Source organism: Artemia sp. Qi Xiang Cuo, chromosome 13 (genome assembly GCF_049724085.1).
Source record: "Artemia sp. Qi Xiang Cuo chromosome 13, ASM4972408v1, whole genome shotgun sequence".
Classification (NCBI taxonomy): domain Eukaryota; kingdom Metazoa; phylum Arthropoda; class Branchiopoda; order Anostraca; family Artemiidae; genus Artemia; species Artemia sp. Qi Xiang Cuo.
Window position 1 is genome coordinate 46,527,313 of NC_142806.1, and position 25,926 is coordinate 46,553,238.

The following is a 25,926-nucleotide window of genomic DNA, read 5'->3' on the forward strand; positions in this document are numbered from 1 at the left end:
TTGCGAAATTAATTTAAAAATCCTGTCTCTAGTTTTTTTTATTGACTAAAAAAAACTTACCAATTGAAGAGCTTTGCGGTTGATTAAGTGAATAAACTTGGCATAATTTTCTCATAAAAGCTTAACAAAATAAATGAACATAAAATTCAGTAAATATCGAGTGTAATTAATTATTATTGACACTAATTATGCAAAATACATAAGGGGTAATTATTAAAAAAAACCATTGAAATAGTAAAGTAAAGATAACAAATAAAAAATTCAGTGTGATGGATGAGGCTGATATCTTTCTAATTATCTGTTAAAATCTGACTCAAATTTTGATGATCTGCAGCCTTAAATATCCGCGTCCTTGTCTATGCTAAGGGTGATCTACTCTTCTTGTACTATCAAAATGGCTTCTTTCTTGGCTGTGATATTGTGCGGATTTATTACCTGTTGAAGGATTTGTAAATTTAAGAGATCCTCAAAACCCTTTTTACTTGCGCTATGCGTCCTAGTGAGTGACATGATGAAATAAGCTCGTCTTGAAGCATTTCTGGTAATTTTATTAAATGCGGAAACTGTGAATATTCTTTTCTTCTTAAATATTGTTTATAAGGATAAGTTTTCCCACAAATGTTGATATTATTGATTTTGTTTTAATCAAGCTAAGATCGTCACCCGGCGGGTGCAAAAATTATTAACCACGCCAAAGATGTCAGTTAATTAATAAATATTCTGTTTTACAAGTTTTAAGATTTTCTTTCAAGTTTGGATCTGTTTCTTGCTAAAACTCTAGTACAGATTCAAAATGTGCTGAAAATCTTGCTAAGCAGGAAGCTCTTGATAGCCAGAAAACGGGTCTAGGAGATTCCCCCCCCCCGGAGATTCCCCCCGGTAGATTCCCCCCCCCGGAAATTTTCCTCCGTAGGAGATTTTCCCCCGGAAATTTCCCCCCGTAGGAGATTCCCCCCCTGGAAATTTCCCCCCGTAGGAGATTCCGACCCTCCTAGCTCCACAAGGTCCGTGCTAATTTACGACAGCGGTCATGGAGATTCAAACAGAATCCTAATGTTTGGTACGGACGCATCAGTTCAGCTCTTAGATTCGTCGTCCCCCGGAAATTTCCCCCGGAAATTTCCCCCCGTAGGAGATTTCCCCCCGGAAATTTCCCCCCGTAGGAGATTTTCCCCGGAAATTTCCTCCCGTAGGAGATTTCCCCCGGAAATTTCCCCTCGTAGGAGATTCCCCCCTGGAAATTTCCCCCCGTAGGAGATTCCGACCCTCCTAGCTCCACAAGGTCCGTGCTAATTTACGAGAGCGGTCATGGAGATTCAAACAGAATCCTAATGTTTGGTACGGACGCATCAGTTCAGCTCTTAGATTCGTCTTCTCACTGGTTCGTCGACGGAACGTTAAAGATCGTGCCCGAGTTGTTCTACCAGCTTTACGTTGTGCACTGCCTGTACGAGGATCGGGTGATTCCATGCGTTTACGCGTTGCTGCCTAACAAGTCAGAGGACAGGTATACGAAAGTTCTTACCAAACTAAAGTCTCATTTGACGAATGGAGGTCCAACATCTGTATTGTCTGATTTCGAGTTGGGCGTGCAGAATTCCTTCAGGAAAGGCTTTCCAGCCACTGAAATGAATAGAGACGGTGATGAATTTGCAGTCTCCGTTCATATGCTAGCTGCTCTTGCATTCGGGCTCATTTCCGAAGTATATTCTGAATGCAAAGCTGTCATAGCAAAACTTACTGACAATATGTTTGGGCTCATTGTCAACTACATCGGTTGAATGGGTGGAAGTAGGAGAGCACTTTGCAAATTTCCTCCCCGTGTCTGGCAGAGCGGAATGTGTTCGAGAGAGCGAAAGATGAACTCCCCAGGACAAACAACAATGTTGAGTGTTATCATAGAAGGTTGCAGTCTTCAGTTTCGGTCATCACGCTAGCATTTGGAAGTTCTTGGACATCCTCAAGCGCGAACAAGCACTTAACAGGGCGGTTGTGATTCAAACAAATGCGGGACAATCCAGTGAACCAATTAAGAAAAAGTATGTGGATTTAAATGCCAGATTTCTACGACAGATGGAAAACTACGGGAATTTCGGGACGCTGGAGTACCTGAGGCTTACTGCAAGAAATATTAGTTTTAAAGTGTAGCGTTTTAACCGTGTATGTATTACCGTGTAGAACCACTTATTTACTTGACAATTAAAAAGTGTACTCCACTCGCTCTTATATTGTAGGCCGCCGAGAAAGAGAAGAATTTGGCAACAGTTTTCGAGCCATGGGTGACATTCGATGCAAATAAATCTGAGGCAAGGGTAGTCTCCGGGGGCGATTATTTCCGAGAAGGGGGAGGGGGTAATTTTCAGATGGGGGCATCTCCTAGGGGAGGTCACCGGGGGGGAATCTCCTACGGGGAAAATTTCCGGGGGGGGAATTTTCTCGGGGTGCGGATTTCTCGGGGGAAAATCACCGGAACCCGCAGAAAACCTGTGAGCAGAAGTACCCGAGTAAAGAATTCGTCATTTTCCTCACATAGCTTATCAAATACCCAAGAGTTCAAAGAATTGCATTTCACGTTTTTGAGAGCATTTGTAACTTGGTAAAGGCGGGTGCAATCTAGGACTCAAATCCTGTCTGAAAATTAAATTTAAAAAACAAGTTTTTTTTAACTGAAAGTAAGAAGCGACATTAATACTTGAAACGAACAGAAATTTTTCCATATATGAAAGGGGTTGTCCCCTCCTCAACGCCTCGCTTTTTATGCTAAAGTTTTTATTGTTTCAAAAAATGAAGTTCTGAGACAGAGTCAAACTTTAGCGTAAAGAGGAAGGTCTTGAGGAGGGGACAGCGTTGTGGAGGGTACTGTTATCAAACAGTTCGTTACCACGAACTGTTTGATAAGACAACAATGACGACCATCTATAGATGGTGCGCCATTAGTTGCAACAGAAACCATGTTCTTTCAAGGAGTAGCTTTATCGGTAAAGAAAAAAGTTCAACGGCCTGAAATTTCTTGGCAGTTCTGGCACATATTTTCATCTTTAAAATATCGAACGCCAAAACATGCCTGAAAGACTTGTACGGACTAGCTCGTTATCTTAAACGAACCTGTCCATGTTTATTGACTTGCTGATTTTTTCATCTTGTACGAATTTGCACACGCTTATCAAATTGTGGAGTTTTTTTTTTTTTAAATATAACAATTATACTTCCCACTAAAATATTAGTCACTCTTGTAACAAGTTGGTACACATAGCACAATTTATCTTAAGGGTTTCGCATAGAAAATAGTGTTAATTAATAGGAGTTGGTTTTTGGACCTTGTCGATCCCCCCCCCCCCAAATCAGTTTTCGTTTGTGTCGACCCTGGGGACCGATATCGATCATGTTGGAAATCCTGGGTGCATACATTTAACAGCCCTAGGGGTGGGGGAGGGGTTTTGGCGGATAGAACTACCAAACCCCATCAATATGGACAGTGTATGCCTCTTTCGAATCAGAATCATTCAGAAAATCGTTCTTGGCACTTCCATTCATTCTTCCAAAATATATTTAGTAGGAAACCGCATATATTATGGCTTGTTAAAACTAGAATCATGCCGCGACTGACAGTGACAGTCTGTATAGATTAAGAAACTAAGGTGCCTCAAATTCTAAAAGACAAATTTAGCTTTTTTTAAAGTATAATTTTTAACTTTCTGTAATGGTTCAAGAACTTAAATGTCTGCTACACATCGTTGACAGTGTCCGTAGGAAACCCTATTTATAGAAACCCGTTGATTTGGATGTATTAATCGAGCAAAGGCGTAAAATCAAATATGAAGCGCCGTTGGGTTAGATGGTAGAGGCAGTTAGAGCATAAGACTCGACCTCGAAGTCGTAGATTCAAACCCAATATTAGTTGTTATTTTTCATGGGGGGGGGGTTAAAAGTTGACTCTACGGAGAGAAAATCATTAGACTGTTAATATTAGACTATTGGTTTTAGACTGTTTTATATGGGCCGATTGAAAAACAATTTCTACGGCTTTTTAATTTGTTGTATCTGCTGTCCGCAGGCTTCGCTGCTAGTTTAATTAAAATTTGAAAACCAGAAACTCTATTACGTTTTAGCGCAACAACCTCTCTTCCTCCTGTCATTCTTACTATAGTATGGTTGGCCCTTTCTTAAACCTCAAATACTTGAAAAGCAAATAATGAAGTTCGAATAGTAATTTAGAAAATACATTTACATGAAGTTTGTGTGTTTTCAGTAATGTACCACTGAAAATACAGATAACGTTCAGTGAAAATACGGATTAAAAAAAAAAAAAATTATCTCATTATTTTACTTATTGGACTTAAACTTTAACGTATATGCTATGCTTACTTCTTTTTTTTAGTAATTTTCAAGGTCTGTGACACAGAGAGTTAATTTGTAAAAAAAAATTGACTCCTAACCTTTTGCTCTTTTTACTTTCTTAAAGTTTCATATAAAAGAACTAATGTGGGTCTGCGTTCGTTTTCAAGGCTCAAAAGTTGACACAGAAACAATGGGTAAATACGACAATGACTTAAAAGGTGGGGTTACTTTTTTTCCGACAAACTCTTAAAGAATAATGGTACTTACGTATTATAGCGACCACACTCAAGAAGTGAAGTTAGGTTAGTCACATGGAATATACCAATATATGATGAAAATATGATACTTTAGTAACAAAATTATGAAAAATACAACAGAAAATTATGGAGAAGAGGCCGCCCAGAAACCCTTATATTAAATACCTAACCTGACCCACTTTATGAATTAAATATCTAATCAAAATATACATGCATAGTAGTTTATCTCAGTCAGGCTAAGCTAATTATCTCCGAGTGCACACAGAGAAATCAGTTTTACAACAGATCAAGAAAACAGTGTGGTCGCTATATTACGTAAGCACCGAATAATGTAACGGACTTTTTTGCGTCATAATAATTAACCAATGGGATTAAAGAATATTTTTAACACGGAAGTATAACGACAGTAATATCTCATTTTTCTTCTTTTGCTGCGCTTTCTTTACTTCTAACTGTATTAGACAGATTTGGTCTCCAAATTCGACCCTTTTCTTTTATATTCTATGTTCTATAATTGTATGTTTTATAGTCTTTTGTTTTCATTTTTTCTTCAGTAAGTAAATTTAAAAACGCTTGATTTTTCGGCTGTCAATTGTGACGGGAAGTAAGCCAAAAACCACATCGTTTGTAGGTTTACTTTTTCTGATAAAAGCACTGGTAACTCATCAGTAAAATCGAGATTTATGTACAGGATTTAGTTACTTGTGTACCCTTGACCGGATAAGTGAATTTAGGATAAGTGAATTTAGGATGGTATCGGATTTCTATGTAAGTGGATTTTTATTTCTTTTTTTGTGACAGTGAAATTTTTAAAATATTGCATTGACAAAAAACGTATATCTTGCTTTTTTCAGCTTAACTTTAATTGAACTTTGCTCAAAATTTAAGCACAAACAAATTAAAACAACCAAATAGGGACTGTAGCTGTAAACTTTGGAATAATAAAAGAGAACCAAAAAAAGAATACAAATTCAGAGGAAAAAAGAAGCAAATTGCTAATAATTGTTCACTTTATCTGAAAAGGAAAAAACTGTTTTCTTGTTTTAGAACTTTGGACAGAGTGTTATTGATGTGATTTTTTCTTTACATAACATGTTGATAAATTTAGACCATTTCATATTATTTATGAATACACCTTTCGTTTTTTGGTATCACTGTGCAAAAGCTGCAGTTTCCTTTTAGATGAGTTTATGAGACAAGCCTGAGGTTTTCTATCACTTTGAGACTCTATATTTAGGGAACGTAAAATAAACTCAACTGACAATCATAGGCAGCGCAATAGCGCTGCCTAAGTAAAGAACGATATTGGCACAATGTATTGTTTATTATTATTTTTTCTAGACCAGGGCACTCTGTATCCCAGGAGTTATCATACAACCTTCGAAAAGGGTTCTTTTAATTGAAAATTGGAATGGCTATCGTCCTTTTTAAATCCTTGAAAGTGATTGGAAGGCAACTAACACCCCTTCCATTCCCACCATTTCCCCAAACATATCCAATCAAAATTTTGAGATAGTCATTTTGTTCAATGTAGTTGATTTCCAGATAGAAATTTATGGTTGTAAGTTATGCCCTAGGGGCATATAAGGTTTTCATAGAAAGATTTGTCGTAGAAACTTCAAAAAAGGCTCAATCGATCGGAAGTTGAAATGGGTAGTGCCCTCTTTAATAGTCGAAAGTGATTGGAGGGCAATTAACCCCCCTCTCACGCCCACCATTTATCCAAGCACATCCGGTCAAAATTTTGAGATAGTCATTTTGTTCAACGTAGTTGAAAGTTCTGGAAATTAGGTCTTTGAGGATTATAACCCCCTCAGAGCCCTCAGGGCAAAGATTATAAGTTATACCCTGGGGGTCTATAAGATTTTATTGAAAGCTTTGTCGTCGAAACTTGAAAAAGGGCTCATTCGATTGGAAATTCAAAGGGCTAGTGCCCTTTTTAGTAGTCGAAAGTGATTGGAGGGCAACTAACCCCCCTTACACGCCCACCTTTTCCCCAAACACATCCAATCAAAATCTTTAGATAGTCATTTTGTTCAACGTAGTGGAAAGTTTTGTAAATTAGGTCTTTAAGGATGACATAAGATGACTTTAAGGATAACCCCCCTCTCACGCCTACCATTTCCCCGAACACATTTAATCAAAGTTTTGAGAAAGCCATTTTGTTCAGCGTAGTTTAAAAGTTCTGGAAATTATGGTTTAGAGGATGAAAAACCCCCCACAGTTCCCAGGGCAAAGGTTGTAAGTTATGCCCTGGGGGCATCTGAGGTTTGTATACATAGTGCAGTCGTGGAGATTTCAAAAGGGGCTCATTCGATTGAAAATCAAAAGGGATAGTGCCTTTTTTAATAGACGAAAGTGATTGGAGGGTCATTAACCCCCCTCTCATGCCCACCAGTTCCCCAAACACATCCAATCCAAGTTTTGAGATAGCCATTTTGTTCAAAGTAGTTCAAAGCTCTGGAAATTATGTATTTGAGGATGACAAACCCCCCAGAGCCCTCAAGGTAAAGGTTATAAGTTATGCCCTGGGGGTATTTAAGGTTTGAATCGAAAGCGTTGTCGTAGAAACTTCTAAATCAGCTTATTCAAACAGAAATTAAGAGGGCTGGTGCTCTTTTTAACAGTCGAAAATTATTGGAGGGTAACTAACCCACCTATCAAGTCCACCATTTTACCAAACACATCCAATCAAAATTTCCAGATAGTCAGTTTGTTCAACGTAGTTGAAATTTATGGAAATTAGATCTTTGATGATGACACTCCCCCAGAGCCCTGAGGGCTAAGGTTGTAAGTTATGCCCTGGGGACATATAAGGTTTTTATTGAAAGCTTTGTCGTAGAACCTTGAAAAAGGCCTCACTCGATTGGAAGTTCAAAGGGCTAGTGCCTTTTTTAATAGTTGAAAGTGATTGGAGGGCAACTAAACCCCCCTCCCGCCCCCACTCACGGTTATTTTGGGCATGTTTATTTTAAATATAATTTAAATAAAATACGTTACAGTCAGCATAACTAAAATAAAACATTCCAGTTTTCGAACCTTTTTAATAGTCGAAAGGGATTGGAGTGCAACTAACGCCCCTCTCACGTCCCCATTTCCCCTAACACATCCAATCAAAATTTTGAGATAGACATTTTCTTCAACGTCGTTTAAAGTTCTGGAAATTAGGTCTTGGCCAGCTTTGCCGTAGAAATTTCAAATCGGGCTCATTCAATTGTATAGTGAGAGGGCTAGTGCCCTTATTAATAATCGAAAGTGATTAGAGGGCGAATGCCCCCCCACGCCTATCATTTCCCCAAACATTTCCGATCAACATTTTGATATCAATGGTCATTTTGTTGAATGCAGTTGAAGGGTCCGGATATTATGTTTTTGAGTATGACAATTCTCTCACTGCCCTCAGGGCTAAGGTTGTAAGTTATCCCCTGGGGGTATATGAAGTTTTTATAGAAAGTGTTGTCGTAAAAACTTCAAAAAGGGCTCTTTTATTGGAAATTGAGATAGCTATTGCTCATTTTAATAGTCGAAATTAATCGGAGGGAGAATCCCCCCCCCACGCACATCATTTCCCCAAACATTTCTGATAAATATTTGGATATGGCCATTTTGTTCAACGTAGTTGAAAGGCCTGGAAATTATGTCTTTGAGGATGACAATTCTCCCCCTATAGCCCTCAAGGGTCATCAGTTATGCCCTTGGGGCATATAATGTTTTTGTAGAAACTTTTGTCGTAGCAGCTTCAAAAAGGGCTCATTCGATTGGAAATTGAGAGACTAGTGTCTTTTTTATTAGTCGAAAGTGATCAGAGGGCAAATTTTGATAGAGCCATTTTGTTCAGCCCATCAGAAAGGTCTGGAAATTATTACGTTGAGGTTAAAAAATCTCCCCATCCCTGAGGGCAATGGTTGTAAATTATGCCCTGAGGACGTATGGGGTTCGTATAGAAAATGTGGTCATATAAACTTCGGAGGGGGCTCATTGGATTGGTAATCAGACGCTCTAGTGCTCTTTTTAAGAGTCAAAGTGATCAGAGGACAGCTACCCCCTCCACCCTACACACTTTTCGTATTGTCCCGAAATACGTCTAATAGTAATTTTGAGATAGCCATTTTATTCAAAATAGACTAAATATCATATAACAAGGCTTTTGGGGCTGAAAAAAACCCCAGAGATAGAGTCAAGGGTTTTAAGTTATTCCTAATGGGTGTTAAAGGTCTATTTTTTATGGAAGGGATGGTTGTTCAACTTCAGAAGAGGCTCACTCTTCTGAAGAGTGAGCTATACATAAAGTATTAGAAGAGGTCTAATATATGTTATGGAAGCATCGAATTACGTGACTCTAGTGTAAACCTGTGTTTTAGTTCTAACTTATGTCCCCCCAAATCCCTACTTAATAATATCCCCATAATTTGTCCGCTGTCCTCCTTTTCTCTCAAGCCGGGTCCAGCCCTGCCTTTTAATCCTGCTTCTCAAACGAATCCCAGCCTTCATCCCAAAAAAGATGCCTCTCCTCTCCCAGATCCACGGTCCTCCCACCCCCCATTGCCTCCCACAAGTAACAAACAAAAAATTACCCTCTTTAGTAACCGTTTTACTTTCCCAAAGTTGCTTGTTAAGAACGCTGAAAGCCTGAATTTCGACAAATTGATCGAGCTAGAAGCCCTCTGTCAAGTACACAAAATTTATGTAATTGCTGTAACGAGGTCCAAGCACAGAACCTTCACTTACTGAAAATTAATAACCACTCCCAATTCATAAGATTTCGTCCTCATGACCACCCCCTAGGTAAAAAGGGAGGTGAAATATTATTATTTGTAAGTAATTATCGTTTTCCTAAATTAATTCATACTCCCAACCCTTCAGATTACGATGAAATCGTTGGTAAGTGTAAGACCCAAAGTTTTACCACGCCCTTTTAATTTGATTGTGTTTTGCTGCTTTTATTATTCCCCAAATCAAAACGCTGCACAAAGACAACGATTCTACCAACAACTGCATAGCAGTGCTGACTTCGTCCTATGCAAATTCCCGAACGCCGGTATTTTCTTAGTAGGTGATGCTAATGATCTAAAGTTAAATCCCCTTTGTAGTTCCCTAAGCTTAAAACAAATAGTAAAAATACCAACAACAAAAGGAATTTCAACCCTTGATTTGCACCAATATGCAGGCTTTATTCACCCCTCCTGTCCCTTTGCCCCCGTTAGGAGGAAGTTACCATTTGTGTTCATTAACGAAGCCTCTCAATAGCTTTAATCATACTTCTTCTGTTACTGAGTTCTCTTATTGCCCAATTTCCAACGAGGGCCTTTACACATTTGGATCTTGGATTACCAATGAAAACTGGCTTGCCCTCAAAGGAATAAATGACATTAATTTTAAAGTCTCCGAATTCCAAAATCTGATTAAAACAAAATACATAAATTCCTTCCCTGTGAAAAAAGTAAAAACATGTTCTAATGACATACCATACATTACTAGCCAAATTAAAAAACTAATTAGAATTAAATTGAATCTACTAAAGAGTGGTAAAACATCCGAAGCGAACTCACTGCGTAAAAATTTAAAAAAAGAAATATGCAATTCTACTTCTTCATATTACAATTGTAAAGTCCATGATTTATTTTCTACAAAGCCAAAACAATGGTATAATAGAATAAAGAAAATTCGTTGGAAAACACATAATAATATAGATTTCCATTTCCAAGAAGACCCTTCAGTTACAGCCAATGATTTGAACAGGTTTCTTTCTTCCATAGTTCAGAACCTCCCTCCCCTTTCTTTTGACACTCCTTATGATTTGTGCTCTCTCAATTTTCCCGTTATTTCGCCCTCGGATGTGGAGGCAAAAATTAAGAACATTTAAAAAGTGCAGTACATGTCCATTAGACATTCCGATTGTACTAATTAAAGCCTTTGCCGACAATCTCTCAGAGCCTTTGTCCTTACTTTTTAATGAAATTACCTCTACTGGTAAATTTCCAAATTGTTGGAAATTAGGTTTTATTACTCCCGTAAAAAAGAAAGGTAATAATAAAGATTTTAATGGTGTCCGTCCCATTACTCTTACTCCAGTTTTTTCAAAGTTATATGAAAGCTTTTTAGCTGAGTGGTTGAAAGTAAAAATAATCCCAAATGTTGACCAAAGACCATTCGGAAACCTATGCTCTACATCTACTACCCACTATCTTGTTCACCTTATGGACACAATACGCAACACACTCGAAAAACACAATACCTGGCTCAATGTTATCGCTGTTGACTTGCAAAAAGCTTTTGATTTAATCAACCACAATATACTATTAGAAAAGCTATCTAATGACTTTGAAGTTGACCCTTATTTAATTAGAATAATTGCGTCTTTCCTCTCTAACAGAACGCAAGTCGTGAAATACCTGAATGTATATTCTGATCCCCTCCCAATTTATAATGGTGTGCCTCAAGGAACCCTCTTAGGTCCAATTTTATTTCTTACAATGATGAACAACCTTGGTGTTTATTTCCCGGATAGATGGAAATTCGTTGATGATCCAACTGTCTTAGAGACATGTTCCAAAAATTCCAAAAGCAACCCAATGTACATCTTGGAATCGATATCAGCCAAAGCTCTCACTGTTGACATGAAAGTCAACGCTTTAAGTCAAACTGTTCTTACTACTAATTTCTCTAGAACTCCTCCTTCTGTCTCCTGTGCAATCCCCTCTAAAATGCCCGTTATCACTATGAAATTGCTGGGTGTTACCATCTCCAGTGACTTAAAATGGGACTGTCATATTAATGACATATTGAAACGTGCAAATGCCGCATTTTCCCTCCTTAAACTCCCTAAAAAATTTAAATGCCCTAAATCGCACTGTTTGAGGATTTTCCTGTCATTTGTACGCCCAACCCTTGAGTACGCCTGTCCTGTTTGGCATCCTGGGATTTCCATTGAATTGTCGGACAGAATAGAAGCAGTACAAAAAGGTGCCTAAGAATTATCTTCAATGAGGGTAAAGTAACTTGTATTTCCCTGCTTAGTAGAACTAATCTTGTCTTTCTTTAAAAAAGAAAAACAAAAACGACCTTGAATTTTGCAAACAGTGCTCTTCAAAAGCCAAAAGCACCTCCCCTTTTCTCTGAGTCCTCTACATCCCTCCACCCCTACTTCTCACGGGCGTTTTCCCCAACAATCCCCCTGCTTGCCCCCCTCAGAGTTTGCACTGAAAGCTATAGAAGAAACTTTATCCCTTACATAGTTGACATTTTCAATCAGTGAATCTCCGCTGCCTCCCCTCCCCTCACTCACTCTTTACCTCATAGTTATTAATTTTAATGCCCATTTTGCAAATTTGGAGGTTTTATATTTATGTTTGTTAGTCACCAACTAACTTATGTTTTTGTTTTAATTCTACTTTATCCTCTTGTTAATTTTACGAGTTTTTTTTTTTTGTTTTTTTTGGGGGGCATTTTTTCTGACTTGAAATTGGCCTTCTAATTTTATTAGTTTACTTTGTAATTTGTTTTTAACGTTTTTACGTATTTGACATTGACCCTTTTATAATTTTCTGTTGTTGTTTGATTGTTTGTTTTTGTTGTTCTTTCTTCGCTGTATTTGACGCTAAAGTGCGAATTCGGCCCTTTTGGGCTTGTGATAGCCATTTTTCAGCAATAAATCTTATCTTATCTTAATACTTTATGTATTAGACCGAAGGTTTTGCCCCGTCCATTAAATATTATTATGCTCCCAATCAAAACCTACAATCAAAACAGAATTTCATAGAAAAAATAAATGGCACTATTGATCAAAATCAACTAAAATATCCTTACGCCGGAATCTTTTTATTAGGAAATAAAAATAATTTATCTTTAGACTCAGCTTACCGTAACTTTAATCTCAAGGAAATGGTAGATTTCGCAAAGACAAAGGGAGGCATCCAATTAAATGTTATTTACACTGAAATAAAACAATACTATAAAAAACCAACTCTGCTTCTTGCACTCGGCCGTAGCTACCATTATTCAATTAAAATTATCCCAGATTTTCGAGGCCAAACACAATTATAAGGTTACCGAAATTTGCTCCAGACCAGTAACAGATAAAGGCTTATTGGAATTCGGAAATTGGATAGCAAGCGAAAATTGGAGTAAAATTATTAAGACAGAGATGTTACTGACAAAGTGTTATAACTCCAAAGACTCCTAACTAAACACAGGAGTGGATCTTTTCCAGTAAAAAAGACCAAAAAGTGTTCCATTGATAAATCGTTCTTCAAAGATAACTTTAATAAAATTATTCTGAAAAAAATTAACTTCCTTAAAGAAAGAAAAATTCTAGATGCCAATAGATTAAGGAAAAGTATATAGAAGCAGCTTCTTAGGCTGCATCAAACTTTTACAAGAACAAAATAAATCACTTACGCAGTACCAATCCAAAAAACTGATATGGGTAAATATAATTTATTTGTGGAAAAAAACCTATACAACTAAAGTTTGGCCTAAATGAGCCTCGTGTAAAAATTGTGAGTGACTTAAACTATCACCTTAGTTAGTCTTCACGATATTAACTACATTTAGTCTAAATATAATTTTTTCCTATAGCTCAAGATAGTTTTCAAATAGCCTAACCACAAAACCTGAGATTACAAATAAAATCCAAAAAATAAAAAGAACCAGTATCTGCCCCGTGGATATTCCGATCGCACTCGTAAAAGCTTTCTCCGATAAAATCTCAGAGCCAATGGTAGATATTTTCAACAAGATCACGAATACAGGCGAATTCCTGGTTCTTTGGAAACAGGGTTATATAACTCCAGTTCCAAAAAAAGGTGCCGTGGTTGATTTTGACAAAGCTAGACCAATAACATTAACACCACTTTTTTCAAAGCTGTACGAACCATTTTTATCTGACTGGCTCAGGGTCTCAATTGCAGAACGTATTGAAGTCCGACAATTTGGAAACATCCCAAAAGTTTCAATGTCCCACTATCTAGTACATATGTATGACACAATACTGAAAAACCTAGAGATACCCAATACCTGGGCTAATCTCATCTCAGATGACCTAGAAAAAGCTTATAATTGTGTTGACCATAATGTTTTAGTTGATAAGTTTTCCCACGAATTCCAAATCGACCCTTCTCTGGTAAAAATTATCTCATAATTTTTAAGCCAACGATCTCAAGTGGTCAAATACATGAATACTTATTCAGAACCTCTACCAGTCTGTAACGGAATACCACAAGCTAGTATAACTGGACCCATCATATTCAGCGTTATGGTAAACAATTTGGCAGAAGATATCCCCTTACGATGGAAATTTGTGGATGATTTGACTGCTAGAGGTCGCCAGGAAAAATTTAAAAAGTAGTCCACTAGAAATCCTTGAAGATGTTGCAACGGATGCCCTCAAAAATAAAAAGCATGTAAACCCATTGAAATCTACAATCCTAACAATTAATTTTCTAAACAACCCCCTCATTTACGTCTATTATCCAAGTGAACTTATGACACAAAAAATAAAACTTCTAGGGGTAACTAAAACTTCCGATCTTAAATGGGAAGCCCATATTTCAAACATAACCAACCGAGCCAATATTTCCCTAGCTTTCCTAGCAGTAGAAAGCTATCTTATACTCCTGACGGGAGTCCATATATGGGCATAGAGTCCCTAGGGAGAACACGTGGTTAATGGGGTCAATGACCTCTTTTTCCAAAGGTCGATTTATTTGCTGTTTTGGCCAAGTGCACGCTCGAGGCGAATGTTATGCCGTCATTGGGAATTTGGAACACCTGTGCTGTCGACCTCAATTCCCCTTTCGTGAATCAATAATTCCCCTTAGAAACAATAAATTAATTCCCCTTTCTTGACAGATCAATCAACCAATGACATCATCTGTCAGACATTAAAAATTTTCGCCTAGAAACGATACTTCAGGAATAGATCCAAGTCATTAATGTCTTTGCCTCGGAAACAATTCTACTGGTCGAACTCCAAAAGATATTAATAAACATTGCCATGGAAACAATTCTCCAAGAAACATCTTAGCGATGAATAGATTAACACGGGAATCAGGTTTCTTAGTAATTTCAAATGTGACAGCGCAGAGATGCCAAAACAAAAGGAACACGCTGAAATTACGATTAGGGGTTATTTGGGCGAAACCGTTTTAGACATTTTAGGGAATTATTTCGACGAGAACAGTTAGAGACATTTTAAAAGATGATTTTAAAAGATGATTTTAGAAGAGGATTTGAGGGTGAAAATCTGTGGTCGTTATACTACACAAGTTCCATTGAACAGTGTTGTGAGGTCCTCTACCCCAACCCCAAAGGGTCCTCATACCCCACCCCAACCCCGAAGTGTCCTCATACCCCACCCCAACCCCGAAGGAAGCCCCTGGTCCTCAAAGGTCCACCAGGCTCCCAAAGGACCACCCGGACCGCTAGGGCCCCCCAGACCCCCAAAGGCCCACCCCCGGCCCCCCAAGAGGCCCCTCCCCATTTTTTTAATAATTTTTTGTGAATTTTAGAAACAGAAGGGTCCTCACATTTAAAAAGGCTTTATTATATTTTTTAAGAACAAGTTTTTTTCTTAATGTCCTTCATAAACCAATTTTACAACTTGAAGTAGTTATCTTTTTCACCACAACTTTACTTTACGACTTTTTGCACACCCCAAGATCAAGCAATACTTTTCAAAAGACATTTCAGAACAACTTCTTTTCTTAATGTCATTCCTAAACCCATTTTACAAATTGAAGTACCCATCCTTATTACACACAACTTTACTTTACAGCTTTTAGGATACCCCAACACCAAAAAATACTTTCCAAAGACCATTTCAGAGCAAGTTACTTTCTTAATGTCCCTCCTAAACCCATTTTACAAATTGAGGTACTTATCTTTTTCAACCAAAACTATACTTTACAGCTTTTAGGATACCTCAACACCAGGAAATGCTATTCAAAGACCTTTTGAGAGCACGTTATATTCTCAATGTACCTCCTAAACCCCTGTTTAAGTACTTATATTTTTCATCAACAACGATACTTTACAGCTCTTAGGATACCTCAACACCAATACTTACTTTTTAAAGACCATTTCAGAGCAAGTTACTTTCTTAATGTCCCTCCTAAACTCATTCTACAAGTTGAAGTACTTATTTTTTTCACCCAAAACTATACTTTATAGCTTATAGGATACTTCAACACCAAGCAATACTTTTTGAAAAGAACTTGTTCTGAAATGCCCTTTGAAAAGTATTGCTTGGTGTTGGATCATTCAAAAAGCTGTAAAGTAAAGATGTGTGTAAAAAGGATGAGTATTTCAATTTGTAAAATGAGTTTAGTAGGGACATTAAGAAAGTAACTTGCTCTGAAATGGTCTTTGGAAAGCATTTCTTAGTATTGAGGTACCAAAATACCTATATAGTATAGTTGTTGATGAAAAAGATAAGAACTTCAACTTGGAAAATGGGTTTAGGAGAGACATTAAGAAAGTAACTTGCTCTGAAATGGTCTTTGAAAAGTATTTCTTTGTGTTGAGGTATCCTAAAAGCTGTAAAGTATAGTTTTGGATGAAAAAGATAAGTACTTCAACTTGTAAAATGGGTTTAGGAGGAACATTAAGAAAGTAACTTGCTCTGAAATGGTTAGGCAAAAAATGCAAAAGTCCACATTTTTGCAGATAGGAGCTTGAAATCTCTACAGTAGGGTTTTCTGATACGTTAAGTCTGATGGTGTGATTTTCATTCTTGTTTTATAACTTTTAGGGGGTCTTTCCCCTTTATTCGAAAATCAGCCTAATCTTCTCAGGCGCGTAACTTTCGATTGTTAGGACTAAACTTGATGAAACTTCTATATTTGAAATCAACATAAATATCTGATTTTTTCGATGTATCTATTGGTATCAAAATTCCGTTTTCTACGGTTTCGGTTACCATTGAGCCGGGTCGCTCCTTACTTACAGTTCGTTACCACGAACTGTTTGATATCAAATTTTATTTGTGATAGATTCTGGCCCATTCGCAGGGAGAAGGGGCTTTGGGGCACATTCACGCGCTCCAAAATCAACCACCATTAGTATTTTTACCCTAATTTCAGACCTTTGAAAGATATCACAGCGTTCGCACCTGAATAGACTATAAAAGAAGAAGAGCGACTTATAGTGAAAATTGGTTATTTTGGACTAAAACCTGACTTTTGATTCCGTATAAAATGTAGATCAGACTATAATATATCCCACTTTAATTTAAGAGTTATTAAGGTGTAAAGCGAACTCAAAAGATAATTTATAACTCAAAACGTAGGTCTTGCAGATACACAGCGATGAACGCTATTGTCCTTTAAGACTGAGATTAAATAAAAAAAAAACAAGTTTTTTTTAACTGAAAGTAAGGAGCAACATCAAAGCTTAAAACAAACAGAAATTATTCCGTATATGAAAGGGGCTGTCCCCTCCTCAACGCCTCGCTCTTTACTCTATAGTTTTTATTGTTTTAAAAAATAGCGTTGTGAGAATAGTCTAACTTTAGCGTAAAGAGCGAGGCGTTGAGGAGGGGACAGCCCCTTTTATATACGAAATAAATTCTGTTCGTTTTAAGTTTTGATGTTGCTCCGTACTTTCAGATTAAAAAAACTTTTTTTTATTTGATTTTTGAACGTTTTTGAATTAATGCAGGTTTTGATTTTGGCTCACCGTACATGAATAATTAAAACAAAATTTGTATATTAATGTTACTTTTATTTGGTTAAATGGCTTTCTCGAAAGATGTTAAATTTGCTTTACGTACGTTCTTATTAGTAATAAATATACGCAACTCTCTAATTGATATACTTGACGAATATATATCTTCGTACTCTTTTAATAAACATATTATGAAACTCTCCCCCTAGTAAATGCAAAGCTCTTCATGCGACGGATCAAATAATTATCTAATTCTTTTAAAATTACCCCTAAATCAAAGTTGCTGGTAATTCTAATAAATAGCTCTTATGAAATTAATAAAAAAAATTTGGCTTAAAGAACGAGGTATTGACTAGGGGGCAAACCCAATCATATATGTAATAATTTCTGTTCGTTTTATGTTTTGATGTTGCTCCTTACTTTCAGTTGTAAAACTTTTTTTTATTTAATTTCTGATCGTTTTTTTAAATAATGCTGGGAAATCCGGCACCCTCTTCATAGCGATGACCCTTCACCCATGAAAACTTCCTCCATGGAAACATCCTCCTACATAACCGCCGACCCCCCCTCACCCCACTACCAGAAAAAATCCGCCCTTGAAAACGTCTGTATACTTCCCAATAACCAATACTATATGTAAACATTGGGTAAAGTTCCAAACTTTCAGCCCTCCCCCCGGGGCTTTGGGGATATTAAGTCATCCTAAAAGACATATTTATTATATTTTAGACCATGCTGAACAAAATGGCTATCTCAAAATTTTGATCGGGTGACTTTGGGAAAAAAATGAGTGTGGGAGGGGGCCTCTTTGCCCTCCATTTTTTGGTCAATTAAAAAGGGCACTAGACCTTTTAATTTCCGTTTCAATGAGCCCTCCCATGATATTCTAGGCCCCCTGGTTCGATACGACCACCCCTGTAAAAAAAAAAAAAAAAAAAAAAAAAAAAACAAATAAAAACACATACGGGATATTTCTTCTGGCAAAAAATAAAAAATTCCACATTTTTGCAGATAGGAGCTTGAAACATTTACAGGAGGGTTCTTTGATACGCTGAATCTGATGGTGTGATTTTCATTAAGGTTTTATAGCTTTTAGGGGGTGTTTCCTTCTTTTTTCGAAAATAAGGCAAATTTTCTCAGGCGCGTAACTTTTGACGGGTAAGACAAAACTTGATGAAACTTATATATTTGAAATCAAGATTAAAATCTGATTCTTTTGGTGTATCTATTGGTATCAACATTTCGTTTTTTAGGATTTCGGTTACTATTGAGCCGGATCGCTCCTTACTTACAGTTCGTTACCACGAACTGTTTGAACAAGCACGCAAATTTCATTTAAAGCTTGGGAGAGGGCAGGGTATATATTATTGCTAAACTCATTCCAATTAGTGCCAAAACGGTCATTTCTAAAGACTTCCTAGAGATTTCTTTGAAACATTGGACGTGGAAATTAAATTATATATATATTTTTTTGGCTATTTTGTGAAAGGTGCAATCTTATCGGGAGGATTTCGAATCAGAACTGACTGCTGCTATTTTTCAGGCATAATCATGTTAAAAAGATTAAAAAAGGAAAGAAAAAAGAGTTCAACTGGCGATTTGTTGCCAAAAAATACTTTCTTTCGTATATTAAGACACGACGGGGCGACCATGCTCCGTTGACCAGGCTGATAAATCATGTCAAAGAACCGTGAGAATACCACTTGAATAGAAAAGATTTCGCAATGTCTAAGAACACTTTCTTGGTCTGTTGATTCCGACTGAAATTACTGAATGCAAGACAAAAATCAGGTTTATACCTCTGTAATATTAGGTTTAGTGGCCACAAAACACCGATCTGCAGACGCGTCCGCGTCTCTGTAACCACGAGTTGGGGAAAACAGTAAAGAGGTTTAGGCTATATTTTTGCGCAAGTCATCCTCGAGCAGAACTGAAGACACTAGGTGGAAAATTGTCGTGCTCTTTGGTACTCAGCTAGAAAGCTCTAAGTGAGAGTCCACGATCTGATCTTCAAAACGATCCTTCTCGGGAAAACCAAAAATCTATATGGATTATGCATAGTAGAAAACGATCACCCTGTTTTAGGTTTTTTTTATCAAGTATTTAAATAAGTGTTAAAAAGAGATTTTTCCCTTTCTTTGTTTTGACGGTTAGCCGATAATAGGAGGAAGGCCAAGGTTCGCAAAATGAGTTTAAAAGGTATCGTTCCCTCTTAAAATTCGGCTATAATTGTCATAGATAATATAGATGGCGATAGTGACTTTAACCACTCCAAATAATGACATATACATAATTTTGCAAATTTAAGTTCGTTTTTGGAATTCATGTTGATTTTTGAGGAACAGCTGCTAATGCTAGAATGACTACAAGGTTTAACGTGAGAAAATATGCTTGGTTTTTGTTAAGTTTCGTCATAATGAACCTCGTGATAAAGACTTAACGGTATGACAGTGCGTTTTACTTTAATTTGTTCCTATTTTAGGTTAAATGTTATTGCCTTTTTCTCTGAAGCGGCAACATGAGAAATTTTGGAATGGACATATGATTTGTGTTAAATTCAGTCTGAGAAAACTAGCTCAAAGCCATATTTAAAAAACAACTTAGAACTCAGTAATCATAAATAAACTTTGCGTAAATTGCGTTTTATTACTTCAGAGATATAGGCCATAGTGATCTGTATCAACGCAGACTTATAAAGTAATTCAAACAAAAAAATTTGTTTATGCACCATTAATTAACCCTGGATTTCGTGAACTTAAGATTACTGCAATTTATCTTGATTTATAGTGTAAGTTGGATTCACAGCTGAACTGAACACTCACTATAATAATTGTGTTGTTTCTTAACGCTGAAAGTAAAGTTGTTTTTTCTTTCTCAGATTGAAATGCATATAATTCACTTGAAATATACTTGAAGGTAATAAAATGGGTATCAAAACACAGTGTATTTTTTCATTATTTCATAATCTGAATTTTCACCGTGTTCATAGGTCAGCACTGTCTTCCACTTGGGTAAACGCAATTATCTGGATTAGTTTATATTTGAAGTCGAAACACTTTTCAGTAACTGACCGGTAATTGACGCGTCACCATGTAAACATCTGGAAATACAATTTTTTTTACCCATATTACTAAAAACTTTTACAAACTCTGGAAACTGGATTTCTAACCTGAATCTGAATAAAAATTACTGTTTTCAAAGTAATCTTGTCGTTGAGCGCTTATTTCAAATGTTTTTAAATTTTGGTTACTACAAGCTGAGGCTCGCTCTTCACTATGTAGCAGCTACTGCTGCAACCATGATTGGGTTAGTACTTTCTTTCATGCGCTGTTTCATTCAGCTCATTCTTTTCAATATGTTCATATGCATTAATCCAAGGGTGACAACATACTCTATATGTTAGCCTACCTGTTTGAACTAATAGCAGTGTTATTATATTTGATTAATTCGGAATCTTTTTGCGATTTCTCACCTTTTCTCGATGACTGCATATATGGTAGTTTCAGACAGTGCAACATCTATTTCAGTATAGCAGATTATATACCTCAAATCTTCGGCTGTTTTGTGGAGATTACCAAATGACATTGAGGCGTGTTTGCCTGTGTAGTGCTTTCCGTTGGATTAGCCCTGTAAAAAGTTTGTAGTAGTATAGTTCATCCAGTTTGAAAATGATACGGCTGATTTTCGACTTTATCTTATTCATACTCCATTCAATTGTTATTACGCAAATACGCATTTTCAATACCTGATTAACAGGCACTGATGCTAAATTACATGATCAAGTTATCCTCAGTAAGGAAGGACTGATGACGTAGCTTGTTCCAAGCGCTATTAGTTGTAATTACAGTCTAGCTTGTTTAGCATTTATTATGATCTGTTAACTACCTTGTACTCAGATTTATGGCGTTTTTTTGCTTGCAAATTAGGGAAAAATTCTTCTGTTGATGTTAGTATTCCATATAGGGATGAGAAAAATTGTATAGGACGTAGTTTCACAGTAAAACAAACTGTAAGGGACCTCTCTGATTTGCTTATCTTAAATACAAGTAGTATCAAATACTTAAAAATAATATAATTTTGCGATTCCTTTTCTTACCGATCGTTCGTGCGCTTCTTTTGTTACGTTTGTACTATCCATGCGACAAAAAGACAAAATGACCAGAACTAGTAAATTGACCCATATATATTTTTCTAGGCTAATTCTTATTTCCTATTGAGCTATATTGAATTGATTGATGAATCCTGCAATAAACTAACAAAAAATCCAATACGAACAAAAAATCGGTATTTTTCGAGTATCATGTAGTTTATTTTTGACACCTTGATGTTTTTTCCAGCAATATATTTTTTCAGAAAATTTGACATCTATTGTTATGATCTCAAGAACAAGAATATCGATTCTGTTTTGACCCCGTTTTTGCGGCTTAATAGGGCAATAAGAAAAAGATAGTCAACATGTTTTTTTTATCTCCCCTAAAATTTGATATTTGGACTTGTTTAATACCAAGATCGGATGATTTATTATACGTATTTTGATGTAATCGCTTGACTAGCATTCTGATTTGAGCATAACATTTGAATGGTGTTGATATTTGTGTAACTTGAAGATTAGGCCACACCTATTTTATGTCTTGTGAAGTAAATTTTTAAACATTGCGTGCAATTCTTCCTCGCAGACTATTTATTTCTACATCCCCTGTCATTACTGTACGAGTAACATGTCTTGAATTTTGTTAAACTTACTAATATTTTTTTAAACGGGTCGCCATGGTTTTATCACCTCATTATATTTTTCTACCTGACAACAGTTTGAATATAGCCGAAGGTATAGAATTAGAGTTTTTTTCAGGAAAATATTATCATACCACAAAAAGACAGGAGTTTTTCGTCGACTGCAATTACGCACTGCTGTTTAATTGGCAGGTAGTTAGGGGCATGTGGCATAGTATATTCTAATACCACATTGCTAAGACTAACACAAATCTGATTGGGCATACTGCAGCTTTTGCATTGCCAATTTTATTGGGAATAGTGGCTTCTTGATCAATAAATGTACTCTATTTTTTCAAGTAGCATCTAGTTGACAAAGACCAGGCAAATAAGGATCACGGGAACCTACGAGTCATGCACCTCTTGGAATTACTTATGATTTCTCCTCTAATTTTTTATATGTTTCCTTTTACTTTTTGGGTCTTTTTAATACTTCATCCCTCCAAAATATCGGGTCTGCCCGAAATACTTGCTTTCACACCTGACATGAACACATGGTTTTTGCAAGACACAGTTTCGTCTCGTAAAATTTCTAAATATTATTTTAGGCATTTTCAGATGTATCACTTAATCACCTGAAGAAGTCGTCTTATTATTAAGTTAGTCTTTTTTGTCCATAAATATAGACATGAATATTCCATTACACTGATTACAGTTTGTTGCATGAATCTAGTCATCAGTCATCCATGATGCTGTTAATATCGTCCTATGTGCGTAGTATTGACACATCACATGTGGATTCTGAAAGTAGAACTAAATGGAGCGCTTGACTTCCATTTCTCAGCGATAATTCGAAGAAATTAAATCTGTTAGGGGAGGGGGACGACTTCTAAGCTGCGGAATATTTCTGAAAAAATATGCTTAAATTCTTGTCCTGTTTCATTACTTGTACACTGAAAATCGCCCTGCTCGGATTCTTGCAATCGAAAACGATCTCTTGGAATCACGTCTAACCTCAAGCCCACCTACTGGGCTTTGAAAATTGTTCTATATATTGTATTTACATTTGAATTGACATCTGTAAACCCTCGGAGAAGAACTCAATAGAGACCTGACTTTCTTCTTGAACGTTGAAGCATACTGACCAGTACATTTATTGGGTGTGGGGGGGGTGGAGGAAACAACTCCTTATTATGAAGTAAAACGACGTATGTTTATTTAAGTGATAAGCATGTGCGAGAACATGCTACATGGAAAGGTAAAACTCTCCTAAACTGTTTGAACGACCGTATATCAAGCAGTAGCCTAATCCTTATGAAAAATATGGTTCAATTTTATTTTTATTGCTATAATGATTGGGTCAAAGAATGTGGGTAACTTATAAGAGCAGAAACTGGCGTTAATGTCGCAAAAAAAACAACCATCAACAGCATCTAACATTTTGGAGACCACTAGTATTTTTTCAAGCTTTCTCATCGTTTGTCTTTTAGGAACTGGAATTAGACTCTTGTTGCTACACTAATTTTACCAGCTACACAAAACAAGTCAATTATTCTTATTATTACACCAAAAAAATGCCAATCGTCACCAAACGCTAGATGGCGTTGATGTTCCCACTCTTGTAAGTTATCCATACTTCTCTGAATCTGGTTAAAATAGGCGACGTTTTAAGGACGAAGGAGAATAGGCCGCAAAAAATTGCGCTTTTTTGTACTTCTGTCGGGACTAAAGGAAAAGCAGGTAGTCCTGGAGGGAGTGCGAAGAGTTCGTAAGGAAGGATTTAGAGAAAATAGGGAATTCATGGCACGAATTTAAAAAGATACCTCTGAACCCAGTGGGGAGGAGGGAAGAAGGGAGAGCATGCGCATTTGTGTTGGCCTAGACGCAGGGTGCTGTAGTGCATTGTCAGTAGTAGTAGTAGTAGAGCTCATGGCCACGAGGCTATTGAAGGTGTCCGGTTTACGTTTTATTAGCCTATTATCTATAAACCCTCGGCATAAAGCTGCATGATATCTCCACTTTCGTTTGTCAGTATGAGTACACTAAAACTCCGAGTCATTCTCTTAGTTAATCTACTATTAATTTTATAAGTATAACAGGGCCAGAAAAAAAAGAGTTCTGTCTCTAATTGGCTTGCAGCTTACTGGGTATGTAGACTAGGCAAGTCAGACCTCAGCGAGGGAAAGAAGTAAAAAGGTTAGGTTGTATCCATTCACGACTCACCAAATGGACGGTAAATAGTTTCTCTACGATCGATTTAATACTTTTAGAGTATGCAGACTTGACCAAGAAAATCCAATGGGGACAATATATTTGAAAGTAAAGATCGTTTGTATCGATTCATGAGGCAACAACTTAGATCATTTTTGCCGATTGGTTTGAAACTTACAGGGTGTGCAGATAGGGCAAAGAAAACCTCAATGAAAATAAAACAGTGTCCAATCACCTTCGCTTGGGTCGATTCGTGACAACAAAACATTACTTTTCAATAAATGACCTATACATACACTTATTTAAACATATTAACAGTCACACCAAAATAGAACATGAAAAAATTCTTTGGTACGTGTCTATTAAACGGAACATGCTCAAGGATTACGCTGTGTAAATCTTACAGAAACCGGTTTCCCTTCTTGAATCGGTTATGATTTGTTTGTTTTGAGTGAGAAAACTACGATGTACGTATATTTTTATTAAATATTTAATATATAGAGGAGGTTAGGGATTAGGTTAGGTTAGGTTAAGGACACCCTAGACTGTCCATCATTTTGATCAAAAGGTTCCGTCAATCAATTGATTAAAGCATGATTAAAGCTTGAGTCGAGCGTTAATGGTTATTGATAGAAAGTTTGAATGACTCATCGGTTCCTAGACGGTCAGTCATGCTTTAATCAATTGATTGACGGAAGCTTTTGATCAAAATGATTGACCGTCTAGGGTGTCCTTTAGGTTAGGTATTTAACATAATACGTTCTGCGCGGCCTGCTATCCACGATTCTTTGTCGTAGTTTCCATAATTTTGTTTCTTAAGTATTATGTTATCGTCATGTTTTGGTATATTTCCTTAGGATTAACCTATCTTCACTTTATTGGTTGTGTTCAGTTTAACAGACAAGTACCGATTCTTTTAATGAAATGGTCGCTAATACGTCTATGTTCAAGGGTGTCCACAGGATAGGGACGAAGATGTCTTTCGGCCCCGTAGAAGACAAAGAAGTATGCAAACTTTCAATGCATATGATTAAAAACCCGGTCTCCACTCACCCTAAATTTTATAGCAAAATCGAAAAATTATTGCTCAAAACCACGGCTGGTCAAGCATTTAAACTTTAAATTCAAATTTTGGCAAAAATTTAAATTGTAATCTAAAAGTTTAGTTTTTAAGCACAAAAGCTGAAAGACTTCACATTTATTCTTACAGCCCAATCCATGCTAAAACTATGCCAATAAAAAACGAAAAGAAATCAATTAAAAAAGTAATTAAAATAAAATCTTTCAATGGAAGGTAAAGAGCAATCGAAGATCATAAAAGTCGACATTCTCGAAATATGGTGTTCGTTCATCGTTTTGTCAATTTTGAAAGGAAACGACACAGAAAAAGGACATATACTTTTTTATGTCAAAAGACGACATTTATGTCGACAGAGAACTAATCGAACGCTCTATTGTCGAAATAAATATGAATTAAACACACCAATTTTCTGATCTGTTGACTTTTTATATGGAACGAATGAGGCTTAAATGAAACCTAAACCAAACAGCAATTCAAATTAATAATAAGTCTAATTTAAAAACAACAAACATTGCTATGGAAGAAAAAATTAAACCGAAAACTAAAGAAATTAAATTAATAGTATGTCAAGCTTAAAACGGATAGAAATTATCCCATATAAGAGTTGGGCTAATACCTCTTAATATTTCTTAGGGCTGGAATGTAATTTGCGCTTTGCTGAAAACA

General features: G+C 36.5%; 1 protein-coding gene and 1 long non-coding RNA gene across 4 annotated transcripts in view; one reads left to right on the forward strand and one right to left on the reverse strand.

Annotated features, from left to right (window-relative positions):
• Positions 1-25,926, reverse strand: part of LOC148945337 (uncharacterized) — a 316,745-nt gene that overhangs the window by 233,538 nt on the left and 57,281 nt on the right. For all 3 annotated transcript variants that reach the window (XR_016142728.1, XR_016142729.1, XR_016142727.1), the window contains exon 3: positions 20,731-20,885. This is a non-coding gene — a long non-coding RNA (uncharacterized LOC148945337). The remainder of the gene's footprint in view (positions 1-20,730; positions 20,886-25,926) is intronic.
• On the forward strand, positions 13,312-13,734 carry LOC148945340 (uncharacterized). Its single transcript, XM_089099012.1, has one exon. The coding sequence runs from the start codon at positions 13,312-13,314 to the stop codon at positions 13,732-13,734; it is 423 nt and encodes a 140-aa protein (XP_088955138.1).

Bases quoted from the DNA above. Each gene is read 5' to 3' on its own strand.
- LOC148945340 (XM_089099012.1), top strand. From the start codon at position 13,312: ATGGTAGATATTTTCAACAAGATCACGAATACAGGCGAATTCCTGGTT.